We start from the raw sequence: 12404 nt of genomic DNA on the forward strand, positions 1-12404 counted from the left end.
GCCCCAAGAAGTCAAAAAGTTTATAAGAAAAAAAGGGAACTAATAGCTTGTGTGGCAGGCAGCCTGAGATGGCCCCAGTGACCACCTCCCTGGAGTCCCTGCCCTGGCGCACGCCCCCTGTCCCTTGCGGGTGGTCAGCCTTACCGCCTCACTTCTCATGATCAGAACAAAGCAAATGTGGTGGGATTTCACTCTCAGATCACGGTACCAAAAGACTCTGAATCCCATGCCTCTCACATGTCCTTCTTCACTTGCTCTGATGGAAGCTAACTGCCAGGTCAGGAGCTGCCCTACAGAGAGGTCCATGTGGCAAGGAAACGAGGGAAGTCTCTAGCCAGTGGCCACCACGGAAGGGAGGTCCTCAGCCCAACAACCCCCCCAGAAACGCAGTCCTGCTGCCGGCCATGTGAGTGAGCCTGGAAGTACACACTCCACCAGTGCAGCCTTCAGATGAGGCTGCAGCTGATACTTCACTGCAGACTAAGAGAGGGGGAGAGAGAAAGAAATAGAGAAAGAGAGGGAGGCAGGCCAGGCTAAGCCATCCCTGGATTCCTGATCCTTGGATGCTGTGAGATAATAAAATTTACTATTTTCAACTGCTAAGTTTTGAGTCAGTCTGGCGCATAGCAGTAGATAACAAACACACTAGCGGACGTTGCATGACAGTGAGAAGCTCTTTATGTGCATCGTAACATGTACGTGCTATATTATCACCGCCACTTTGCAGGTAGAGAAACTAAGGCACGAAGGGGCAGGTGGAGCGACATAGCTCCTTCAGACTCACATGTGTAAGCGTGTAGGGCAGGTATGCTGAAGATCCATACCTTAGCTATCAGACGGCACTGCCCCTTCACATACACACTTGGGTGGGGAACGCGAGCATATCAACCCAATTAAATCTTTGGATGTTGGGGATCCCTGGGTGGCTCAGCCATTTAGCGCCTTCCTTCCACCCAGGGTGTGATCCTGGAGACCCGGGATCGAGTCCCGCATCGGGCTCCCTGCATGGAGCCCGCTTCTCCCTCTGCCTGTGTCTCTGCCTCTCTCCGTGTGTCTCTAACGAATAAGTAAATAAAATCTTAAAAAAAAAAAAAAATCTTTGGATGTTAAAAATCAATAAATTAAAACAGTCTACGCCAACTAAATCAAATCCAGCAAAGGATTGCTACAGTGACTGACATGTACACGTGAAGGCAACCCTTTTCCCAACATCAAACTTTTGAGTTGAGGGACTTAATATGTTCCTACTGGTTATGTTTTGAAAATGTATCTGTTTTGCCCAACGAGGGCAGGAGAGCTATTTTTACTTCCCATTGCCGAGGTAGAGCCTGTCAATGCTCAGAGAACACAATACCATCATTTACTGTCAGCATCTCCACGTTTGGGTGGTGATTAGTACTTACAAAAGAAAAAAAATTCCTCTCTCAACACTGAATTGTATTTCAAATGACGGGCACTCCTAACAATGGTGCATAGAAGATGCGTACGAGAGGGTCTGAGGCCGTCACCCTCCACACACGCACACGCAGGTGTGTGCTCGGCCCTGCTGTGTGTGCCAGCCGGCTAGGACTGACCAGGCGTGATGCAGTCACAGACCAGGGAAACAGGCCCCCTCCAATGACACAGATGCAAGGAGTGCATTCTACCGTTTGATTACAATTTTTTAAAAGGAGGAAGAGGGCATTTGGGTGGCTCAGCTGGTGAAGCATCTGCCTTCAGCTCAGGTCGTGATCCCAGGATCCTGAGATGGAGCCCCGCATTGGGGTCTGCTCAGCAAGGAATCTGCTTCTCCCTCTGCCCCTGCTTGCGCTCTCTTTTCTCTCCCTCGCTCTCTCTCTCTTTCTTTCTCAAATAAATAAAATCTTTAAAAAAAAAAAAAAAGGAAAGAGAGGATACAGCTTAAAATATAAACACAGGAATTGGAATCTAGCAGCCTCTGCATTAGCTATTCTGTTCTATCACAAAGCCGATTTGTCTTTTGTTCCCTTATGTAATGTCTTGGGGCTCGGAAAGCTGTAGTTACGGGCAATGACATTTGAAGCTACTGCTGCCGAGGAAAAATGCTTTGAGCGATGTGTGGTGGTGGCCGATTGAGCTGAAAGGCAACCACACACTTGCTCGCAGTGATGGGCAGGGATCAAAGGAACTTCACGGATATAAAAAATCATTTGATTTATATAAGAATCAGAAATTCTAAAATTGGGGAAATAGTGAATAAAATTCTGAAATAAACTCTGCACATACATAACACCTAGGTATTGGTTTTGTTTTTGAACATGGGACATTCTGCACGCTTCAAAATAAATTAAACCAGATCGTATTGGCTTACTGTCCTTCTGCTCTCCAGGGGGCTTCAGGGGGCAATTTCAGGCATAGTTTAAGTTTGAGGAACCAAGTGCCTGCGACACTAGGGTGAAAGGTGAAAACGGCCCACAAGCGCCTGGAGTTTACACGGCAGTGGAACCCGACCGCTACTGTCCTGCTGGGATGTCACATTTTCCAGCACGCTGCCACAGGAGGACTTGGCAGGCACAAATACCACCACGTACCTTGTGAGCAGCAGCTACGCATACCAGCCATGCTACCCTGGACCTCAAGAACATCTCAGTCAACAACGACTATTGCACGGTGTCTTATCTGCCAAAACACCAGTTTGGGGAGCACAAGTCCGGGATCTGCCGTTTGGCAGCAGCAGAAGGGGATGCACCCGAAGGCCACGGGAGGCAACCCCGTGTTCAAGTACATGCTCTTATCTCACGGGTCACCTCCCAAAGGCTTGGGCTCCAGGGCTGACAGCCAATCATCCAGCTTTCCAGCTACAAGGTCAAACACCACTCAGAGAAGGGAGGCGCCAGACCAAGGGCCTGACTCCTATTTTAGACTCAAGGAAATCAAGGCACAGATGTGGCTCAAAATGGAACCCAAAGGGGACGCCTGGGTGGCTTGGCAGTTGAGTGTCTGCCTGTGGCTCATGAGGGTCCTGATCCTGGGATCTGGGATTGAGTCGCGCATTGGGCTCCTCACAGGGAGCCTGCTTCTCCCTCTGCCTGTGTCTCTGCCTCTCTCTGTGTCTCTCATGAATAAATAAAATCTTTAAAAAAAAAAATGGAACCCAATGGTCAATTATTCAATGATATTTTCATGGCACAACAACGCCTCTGGTCAAGCAAAACCCCTTCCAGGTAGGACAGTGGTCTTCAACCTTGCCTCGCAATGAGGGGGACTTTTTGCCTAAAAAAAGGTGGTTCCCAGTGGTTTCCAGCCCAAGACTGGAGTTGGTCAGGGTGGCCCCCAGCCTGGCTGATTTTTTTTTAATTAATTAATTTATTTATTTAATTTTTTCCCCCCTGGCTGATTTTTAAATGTCTCCAGGGACTCTCCTGTGCAGCTAAAGTACAATCTGCTTGGAGTCCTCCCTAATATAAAGAATTTAAGGCCACCACTCAAGCTCCTTTTATGGCTCTCCGAGTATTTCCCGTTTTTCAAAGAAAGGCATGTCAGTATCACAAATCTTAAGTGGGCATTTGTTTTAAGGGAGGGGAGTTTATTCACTAGAGAAGAGTAAATTCTCTTATGATTAATATTTTCTGACTTAGCCTTCGGGCAAAGCTCAATCAATCAAACATACATTCATGTTTCAGGCAACGAGAAAAATGGTATTCATTTCTGTTGCCATATGGAACTACACTTGCTGCCCGGAAACTCACCGATTATTATCTGAGAACTCCTAAGTTTCTGGTGAGCTTGATGAGGACTGAATAAATGGTCTTATTCGAGGAAACCAACGGACCAGCACCAACAAGCCAAAGCACCTGCAATTCTTGGTTCAAATCACTGCTGTGCTTTCTCAGTGGGGAAAAAAAAAAAAAAAAGGTTTGCAAAAAGAGAACAGTAATGGGATATGCTAGGTTAATATTTGTACAAGAGAGGATAATCTTTTTTTTTTTTTTAAGAGAGGAGAAAGAGGGGCAGAGGGAGAAGGAGAGAATCTGAGAACCTTAAGTAGGCTCCATACCCTGCACAGAGCCCAACACAGGGCCTGATCTCATGACCCTGAAGTCATGATGAGCCGAAATCAAGAGTCAGATGCTTCACCGACTGAGCCACCCAGGCGCCCTGAAAACAATCTTTTAATAAAAATTTCCACTCGTTCGTAATGGCGTGAATCTCTCTAGTATTATTACTTGAAATTAATGATGATACAATTTCAGTTGTTTCTTAGATAAGCATTTAATGAACACATTTATTATAAATTATTTACAGCACTGATGATGAACCGGCTAACAAAAACAAACTATCAGACCTAACTGTTTATGGTCAGAAATCCCCAAGTGCTCTGGTGGTTCAGATGGATTTCTCACTATCAAGACTATGGTTAGAGAATAATATGAACATAGGTAAAGGAGTCTGGCCCGGTCTTTTTCCTTCACACCATCTACCATGTATGGATGTTTGTATTCCCCCTAAATTCTTACGTTGACATCCTAACCCCGGGAGGTGATGGTATGAGGAGGGGAGGCCTGTAGGGGGTGTTAGGTCACCCAGAGGTGAGGCCAGGGGATGGGACCAGGGCTTATGAGAAAGTCCTACACTCCCAGTTCCCTCATCCCTCTACCACAGAAGGGCAGTGAGAGGTCTGCAACCCAGAAGAGGACACACTGGCCTCCAGAACAGTGAGAAATAAATGCTGCTTATAAGCCACCCAGTCTGTGGTGTCTCTAGCAGCCCTAACAGACTAACCACCACTCATCCAGCTGACCCTCCAAGAGACTGGTTCCCAGGGGACAGCCAGATCCCCAGCACAGGGACTTGTCAGCAACGCAGTGATGGATGGATCTGCCCACTTGGGGGTCAGCCCACTTGGGGGTCAGACAATACTGACCTGACCTGACGTAGAAGGACATTTTCATTACACCACCCAAGCTGTGATCACGCGGGCTTCTGGGAGAACGGCCTTTAAAATAATAAGGCCGCCAGAAGCCACTCCTTCCCACCTAGAGGGATGGTTTTAGCGGAATGAGAAATTCTTTTTACTGGAAGGCTCACCGAAGGCCCCCCACAGTGATTTCTGCTCTCACTGCCTAGTTTTGCAGAGTTATTTGCCTTCAGGGCCTGGGACTCCCTTAGCCCAGTGAATTTTGTGTCTGCACCAATAGTTTGACATCTTACAGGAGCCTATGGATGTGCAACCAACACTGCACAAAGCTTCCCGCCCCCGCATTCTGAAGCTCTTGACCCTCGAAAGGAGAAGACGGGCTCAAGCGGAGGCTCTGTGCTTCGCTCCAACACCTCCTCCCAAATCCAAACACCTTCATAGCTCCCACAGACAAGGAAAGGCAAGAGACCAAAGACCCACTGCCAAGGGGTCTCCTGGCTTCCTCTCTTGACCACCCATCCTCCTTCCCCAAGAGACATTCTCCACTCAGCCTCTGCTGTTAAGAGTAACATCTGGGGCAGCCCGGGTGGCTCAGTGGTTTAGTGCCACCTTCGGCCCAGGGTGTGATCCTGGAGACCTGGGATCGGGGCCCCCTTGGGCTCCCTGCATGGAGCCTGCTTCTCCCTCTGCCTGTGTCTCTGCCTCTCTCTCTGTGGGTGCCTCTCATGAATAAATAAATAAAATCTTTAAAAAAAAAAAACAAAACAAATAACATCTGAACCCCTCCCATGGCTGCCAAGGTCTCCCCTCCCCCCATGGAACCATTCCTCGGCTCTGGCCACCTTCAGCCACCCCCTACTCTCACTTGGCCACAATGGTCCCTTCATGTCCTCTGGATACGGTTAGTTCACCAGGGCCCTGGAACTTCTGTATCTGCTCTTCCCTTTGCCTGGACGCGGGCCATGCAAAATCTACACAAGGAGCTTCTTCCTGCCAGCATGTCCAAGCTGTGCGGAGAGACCTTCTGGGGCCTTTCCATCTAAAGTGGCCCCACGCTGACCCCTCTCTGCATGTCCTCTTTGCCTGCACTGTCCCCGGGGCCTCGCTCTGCCATCCCTACCCTGCTTTGGGCTCTGGAAGGCTGACCCCACCTATGGACCCTATTGCTGGGGCTCCCTGGCCTCCTGGCTGCCAGCTGGGTTCCGCCAAAGAGATCAGAAAGCCAGGGCAAGTGTGGGCATTTCCTCCTTGCCACTCTCTGCTTTAGCATCTCAATCCCACCCCCTGACACCTGCAGCTCCTGCCAGGCAGCCGCTCTCCTAGGGCTGTGGCAGCTACTTCTACCCCTCAACCCAACACCCCTGGTTGACTCCCCCCATCCTGCCCCGATTAACCTGTTCTTTACTAACTTGAACCATCACAGTGGACCTGTTAGGACTGATACGACTCCGCCCTTGTCCCCTCCTTGGTCATTCCCTAGCATATTATCCTATTTTACTCTCTCAACTGTGCTTGTCACTCTCTGAAATTACCCGGTTCACTTACTTTTCTCAATTATCTGACCCCTCCTCACTCACTAGAGCATAAGAAGGAAGCTCATCGTGTTTAACACTCTACCCAGCAGGCTTACACCACTGCCGAGAACATAGTAAGCGTTCAATAAATAGCAAAAGAATAAATAAAGGTCTGGATGCTAGCCCACTGTCTCCGCTCAAAATACCACCTTGTTAGCAAGTGCTTCCCTGATCATCTTATATAAAACATCATCCTCCCTTCCTTCCCAGATCTCCACTCCCTCCTCCCTATCTTCCCCCCCCTTTTTTTTTAAGATTTTATTTATTTATTCATGAGAGACACACGAAGAGAGAGAGGCAGGGGCACAGGCAGAGGGAGAAGAAGGGAACCCGACGTGGGATTTGATCTCCGGTCTCTAGGATCACGCCCTGAGCCAAAGGCAGGCGCTGAGCCGCTGAGCCGCTGAGCCACCCGGGCTGCCCTATCTTCTCCCTTTTACTTTTTTCCTATAGCACTCTCACCTCCTGACACATGTCATATTTGTTTACAGTCTGTTGCCCCCAACAAAAAGGTGAGCCCCAAAGACAAGGTTGCCATTCCATTCACTGCTCTCCCCCTCAGAGCCTAGAACAGTGCCTGGCCCAAGTGGAGTCTCCAACACTTGTTAAAATGAATAGCCTGCAAAGTGGACAAAATTTCATGCAAAGCAATTTCAGGAATGTCCCCAACACTTACCGGGAAGACTGTAAAACTATGAAAATGCCACACACCCAAGCGAATAGGCACAGTCTTACATGACCTGACCCTGCTCCATCTGAAAGACAGCCTGGGACCCCTGGGAAAGAGACTTGATAGCGCTGGCTAGACCTTGCTCTCAGGAAGAGAAAAGGTCTTAGAATAAGATGAGTGGGACCCTGTATTTATTACCACGATTGTTGCTTTAGGAAGCATGCACAGGAGCTTCCCTAAGCACACGCCACTCTAAATCCTTCCTGAAAGTGGATGGGCACCTAAATCACAAACAAATGGGACGCGAGCACGCATTCTCTGTTCTCCAGTGGTGTTCCTCTTGGCAGCGGCGTTCAACTACAAGTTCATTGACAGTATACGCAGACCCAGAGCCAAGCATGGAAAGCATCACTTTTTTTTTTTTTTTTTGACAGCTGCTCTCCTCCTGAGGCATATCTCTCAAAGACAGGCTTTATTCTGCAATGCCTCCGTTGTCCAAATTCTATTGTGCACGCTAATTGCAGATCTGAAATAAATTCCTCCTCCCCGCCACGCCACCACCACTGATTACTCATACCTGCCCCCTCACCCTCCTAAGTTTCTAAACTGGGTAGCTATTTAAAATAATAATAATAATAATAATAATAATAATAATTAAAAATGAGCTCCTCATGTACTGAGTGTCCCGATGGTGGCATGTCACCCCTTCACGTAGCAAGATTCCTGACTATTGTAAGGGCCTAGAGAATGGGTCCCTTCCCCCTCCCCATTCCCCCCCCTTTGCCCTCCCCAACACTGTTCCACCAAAACTGGCCAGCCACAGGATAATGAGCAACCACAGATCCTCACCCAAACATTGGCTTTTCTTCCAAGAGTGCAGATTGAGAATGCAGGGACGTTGTCCTATTTATGAACAGTGAGTCACGTCGCCGCTGCACGTCTGTTCCCAGCTCCCGATGAATGAGGGGAGCCCCCTTCCCCAAAGGAGTTACTAAGCGCAGAGCGACGGTGCAGCGTGCCCCGGGGGCGGCAGTGCGCGCTCCCGGCCCCCCCCCCCCCCCGCTGCGCCCACCCCGGGGCACCCGCGTCTCCGGGAGGCGAGGACCAGCCGCGGTCCACGGCGCTGCGCCCGGAGCCCCGCCTCGGGGTGCGCGCGCGGCCCGGCCCGGCCCGGCAGGTGCTCGGGGACCCGGGAGCCCCGGGGAGCGCGCCCCCGCCCGGCCAGGAGCGGCCCGCGCGCGGCGACCCGCGCTGCACCGGCTGCCCCGGGCCCCCGGCTGCACAGGCTGCCCGCGCCGCCGCCTCCGGGCAACAAGTGTCCGCCCTCCGCCCTCCGCCCTCCGCCCTCCGCCCTCCCCCGACGGCCCGGCCCTCACCCGGCACAGGCCGTCCACGAACACGCGCGGGTCCAGGTGGCAGGCGATGGTGGCGCTCGGCAGGTCCTGCAGGTCCACCTCCTCCATCTCGCAGTCGATGAAGCTCCAGTCGCCGCCGCCCTCGTCGGCCTCGGCCGCCCCCGAGAACGGCGCGAAGGGCCGAAGCGTCCCCCCGGGCTGCGCTCGCGCCTCGGCCGCCTCGGCCGCCGCCCGGAGCCGGGGCCCGGCCACGGCGTCCTCCATCCCCGCGCCCCAGCCCGCGCGCCCCCCGTGCGCCCCCGTCGGCCGGGCCGGGCTCGCGCGCGCGCCCCTCGCGCTCTCCCGCCCGCCGACTCGGCGGCTCACCCCCTCCGGCTCCCGTCGCTGCCGGCGGCGCTCACCGGGGCTCCCCCGCCCCGCTCCCGACGCGGCCTCCGCGCGCAGGCCCCGCCCAGCCCCGGGGGCGGAGCTCGGGAGGGCTTAGCGGCGGGCCCTTTAAGGCCGCCCCGCCCCGCGGTCGACGGTGCCCCGCCCTTCCAGGAGAGGAAGCCAATAAGGGAACGGGATTGTCCTCACGTGACCCTCATGCTACCGCCCTCAACCCGAAGCCTCGCGGTGGCCATACTGGTTAGGGGCAAAGGCCTGTTCAGCCAGTTCCACTTTTCCGGCGGCTGGTGTCAGCTGCGCGGCGCCAGGCAGCGTCTTGGGCGCCGGATGGTACCTGGAGCCGCAGCGCTTCTCTGGTTCCCCAGGCGGTGACGTTTGGAGGCTCGCAGGCCAACTCTGGGGGGATTTAAGCGAGATTCAGTTTTGGCTGTGGCTCCGTGGCTATCGGCAAGCGGTTAGATGCTTACCGTATATGATCGCATATAGTCGCAGCAGGCGATGCACCAGCCTTATTTTTGTATGTCCGCTTATTAGTCATCATTGTTCAAAATTTAAACAATGTAAATTTTTGGGTTACCACTAAGTGCTATCTACAAGAGGAGATAGATAATGAAAGGAAGAAGCATCGGTCCCTACCATTGGGGAGTTTGTAGAGGGAAGGCGAGCGGTTAGATGCTTACCGTATATGATCGCATATAGTCGCAGCAGGCGTTGCACCAGCCTTATTTTTATAAGTCAGCTTATCTATCATTGTTCAAAATTTATATGATCAGAAGTGAGTATTTGGGTTACCAGTAAGTGCTATGTACAAGAGGAGATAGATAATGAAAGGAACGAAGCATCGGTCCCTATCATGGAGCTTATAGAGGGAAGGCGAGCGGTTAGATGCTTACCGTATATGATCGCATATAGACGCAGTGAGCGTTGCCCTAGACTGTTGACGGCAGTACCTTATTTTTATCGTTGCACTAGGCTGTTGACGGCAATACGTTATTTTTATATTTCAGCTTATTAGTCATTCTAGCATTGTTCAAAATTCACATAATCAGAAGTAAATGTTTGAGTTACCACTAAGTGCTATGTACAAGAGGAGGTAGATAATGAAAGGAACAAAACATCGGCCCCTACCATTGGGGAAGTTTATAGAGGGAATGCACAAGTTCTCAAAACAGCTTCTCTCTCTCTCTCTCTCTCTCTCTCTCTCTCTCTCTCTCTCTCTCTCTCCCCTGGCAGGCAGAATAGATGGAATTCCTTCGCCGTGAAAGACGACGTGATGCAGTGAAAACCTAGGTCTGAATTTCAGCTTTGCTGTTAATGACTGGGACGAGTAACTTGAGTCTTAGTTTCCTGATCTGAAAAGTGGGGTCATATATGGTAAGAGTCCAGGAAGGGCCCAGTACATGGTAACCCTGTTTATGTGTATAGGGTTCCTTGGAAGGTGTAAAATCAGACCTGTATTTTCTCCTAAGGTAGGCTTTCCCTATTTAGTTATGAATTGTAAGCAATTATAATAAAAAGTATATCTGGGACTCCTGGGTGGCTCAGTAGTTGAGCGTCTGCCTTTGGCTCTGGGCGTGATCCTGGAGTCCAGGATCAAGTCCCTCATTGGGCTCCCTGCAGGAGAGCCTGCTTCTCTCTCTGCCTATATCTCTGCCTCTCTCTCTGTGTCTCTCATGGATAAATAAATAAAATACTTAAAAAAAGCATATGTCCAGCTAATAACAGATTTATTCAGAACATGCTGTGTGCTATGATTGACATTGTGGCAATCTCACAGCGATGGGTGGCCACCAAGAGCTTAAATCCAAGTGGGGTAGTAATATGCATGCAGAGATAATTGATGAAATAGAATGTGATCTAAGGATTAAGAAATGGAGGAGCCATCCTACATTGCTGATGGGAATGTAAAATGGTGCAGCCACTTTGGAAAAACAGTCTGGCAGGTCCTGAAAAAGTTAAACATAGAGTTACTCTTGGACTCAGCAATTCCTTTCTAGGTATGAACCCAAGAGAAATGAAAACATACGTCCACACAAAACCAATAGTCAAAGGTTCATAGCATTGTTATTAAAAGTAGTCCCGTTGAGCTGAATGTGGAGCCTGCCTAGGATTCTCTCTCTCTGCCCTTACTCTGCCCTCCCCCACTGGTGCTCTCTCTGTCTCTCTCTCAAAAATAAATAAAATAAAGTAAAATAAAATAAAAATAGCCCCAAAGTGGAAACAACCCAAATGTTCACCAACAGATGAATGGGCAAGCCAGATGTACAGCTATACAATGAGATATTATTCAACCATAAAGAGGGATGAGGTTCTGATACGCAGTATAACATGATGAACCTTGAAAACATTAAGCTAAGTGAGAGAAGCCAGTCACAAAAAGCCATATACTATATTATTCCATTTATATGCAATGTCCAAGAGAGGCAAATCCACAGAGATAGAAAGTAGATTAGTGGTTGTCAGGGGCTGGGAGAGGAGAGAAGATATAGTAAGTGCTGAAGGGTATTTTCTTTAAAAATTTTATCATTTATTTGATATAGAGAGAGAGCGCAAGGGGGCAGAGCAGCAAGCAGAGGGAGAGGGAAAATCAGGCTCCATGCCTGAGGTGGGGCTCGATCCCAGGACCCCTTGATCATGACCTGAGCCAAAAGCAGATGCTTAACTGACTGAGCTACTGAGGCACCCATAAAGATTTTTTTTTTTTTTTTTTTTTTTTTTTTTTGGAGAGAGGTAAAGAAAATGTTCTAAAACTGGATTGTGGTGATGTTTGCACAATTCTGTAAAAATACTAAAAGTCACTGAATTGTACTTCAAAGAGTTAATTTTATGGTATGTGAATTCTATCTCAATAAAGCTGGTGTTTACCAAAAGGAGCATGTGCTAAAGGCCACAGGGGATCAGATGAATTGTGGCACAGTGGGTGACATTGCAGAGTTGAAAACTCTCTGTAAACTCGGCCAGACATTCTGAAAAGGGTAACAAAGGGGATGTGGCACCAGTTTTGGAAAAACAACACCCAGCCAACCCGTTGCTGGGTGGGTCTCTGTTGTCATCACCCTTAGGACAGGACGCTCTTTCAATCCGGGCTTACCCTAAGCTGCTTAGAGCAAGCAGAGAGGACCTGTGGACAATGCTCGTGAGCGGGGAAACGCACCAGGAGAAAGAAACCCAAAATGCATGCACAGCCAGCCATCGCAGCTGGCCAGCTGCTGAGCTGAGAGAGAAAGGCACAAGTTCAAGCTCAGGCGAGTGGGAAAGACAAAGTCACCTGTCCCTGACTTTGGAATGCTGTCAGCCAGCACTGAGACCCAGACACAATCACGTATTCCTCCTGTGACTTTGGATTCCCACCACTATCTCTCTCCTTTCCCTCTCCAGGCAGCAAATCAGAGACAGTGACATTTTTTTCCTAGTTGACTGGGTGATCCCAATGATAATACCGATTTCTTTTGGGTAGCTTTTAATTAATGGGTGTAGACATAAACTAGCTCACATGATCCTCACAAACAAGTATTATGACTCCCAGTTCTTTAACTCAGAGA

At 49.9% G+C, this 12404-nt stretch overlaps 2 protein-coding genes across 7 annotated transcripts in view; one reads left to right on the top strand and one right to left on the bottom strand.

Annotated features, from left to right (window-relative positions):
• RCAN1 (regulator of calcineurin 1) overlaps nucleotides 1-8831 on the bottom strand; it is a 94140-nt gene extending 85309 nt beyond the window's left edge. Inside the window, exon 1 of one of the 2 annotated variants that reach the window (XM_038581430.1) lies at nucleotides 8497-8831. In XM_038581430.1, the coding sequence (XP_038437358.1) occupies nucleotides 8497-8739 (243 nt within the window). In that variant the 5' untranslated portion in view covers nucleotides 8740-8831. Of the gene's footprint in view, nucleotides 1-7969; nucleotides 8121-8496 lie in introns of those variants that run through there. The other variant, XM_038581433.1, reaches the window with a different exon arrangement.
• A 250-nt stretch (nucleotides 8832-9081) lies between these two features.
• Nucleotides 9082-12404, top strand: part of CLIC6 (chloride intracellular channel 6) — a 100152-nt gene continuing 96829 nt past the window's right edge. For 2 of the 5 annotated variants that reach the window (XM_038581426.1, XM_038581425.1), the window contains exons 1-2: nucleotides 9082-9379; nucleotides 10096-10236. Coding sequence is in view for 2 of the 5 variants with exons in the window: in XM_038581424.1 (XP_038437352.1) it covers nucleotides 10234-10236 (3 nt within the window). In the remaining 3 variants the exon portion in view is untranslated. The remainder of the gene's footprint in view (nucleotides 9380-10095; nucleotides 10237-12404) is intronic. The other 3 variants (XM_038581424.1, XM_038581428.1, XM_038581429.1) reach the window with 2 other exon arrangements.

Source organism: Canis lupus, chromosome 31 (assembly GCF_011100685.1).
Source record: "Canis lupus familiaris isolate Mischka breed German Shepherd chromosome 31, alternate assembly UU_Cfam_GSD_1.0, whole genome shotgun sequence".
In the NCBI taxonomy this organism is placed as follows: domain Eukaryota; kingdom Metazoa; phylum Chordata; class Mammalia; order Carnivora; family Canidae; genus Canis; species Canis lupus.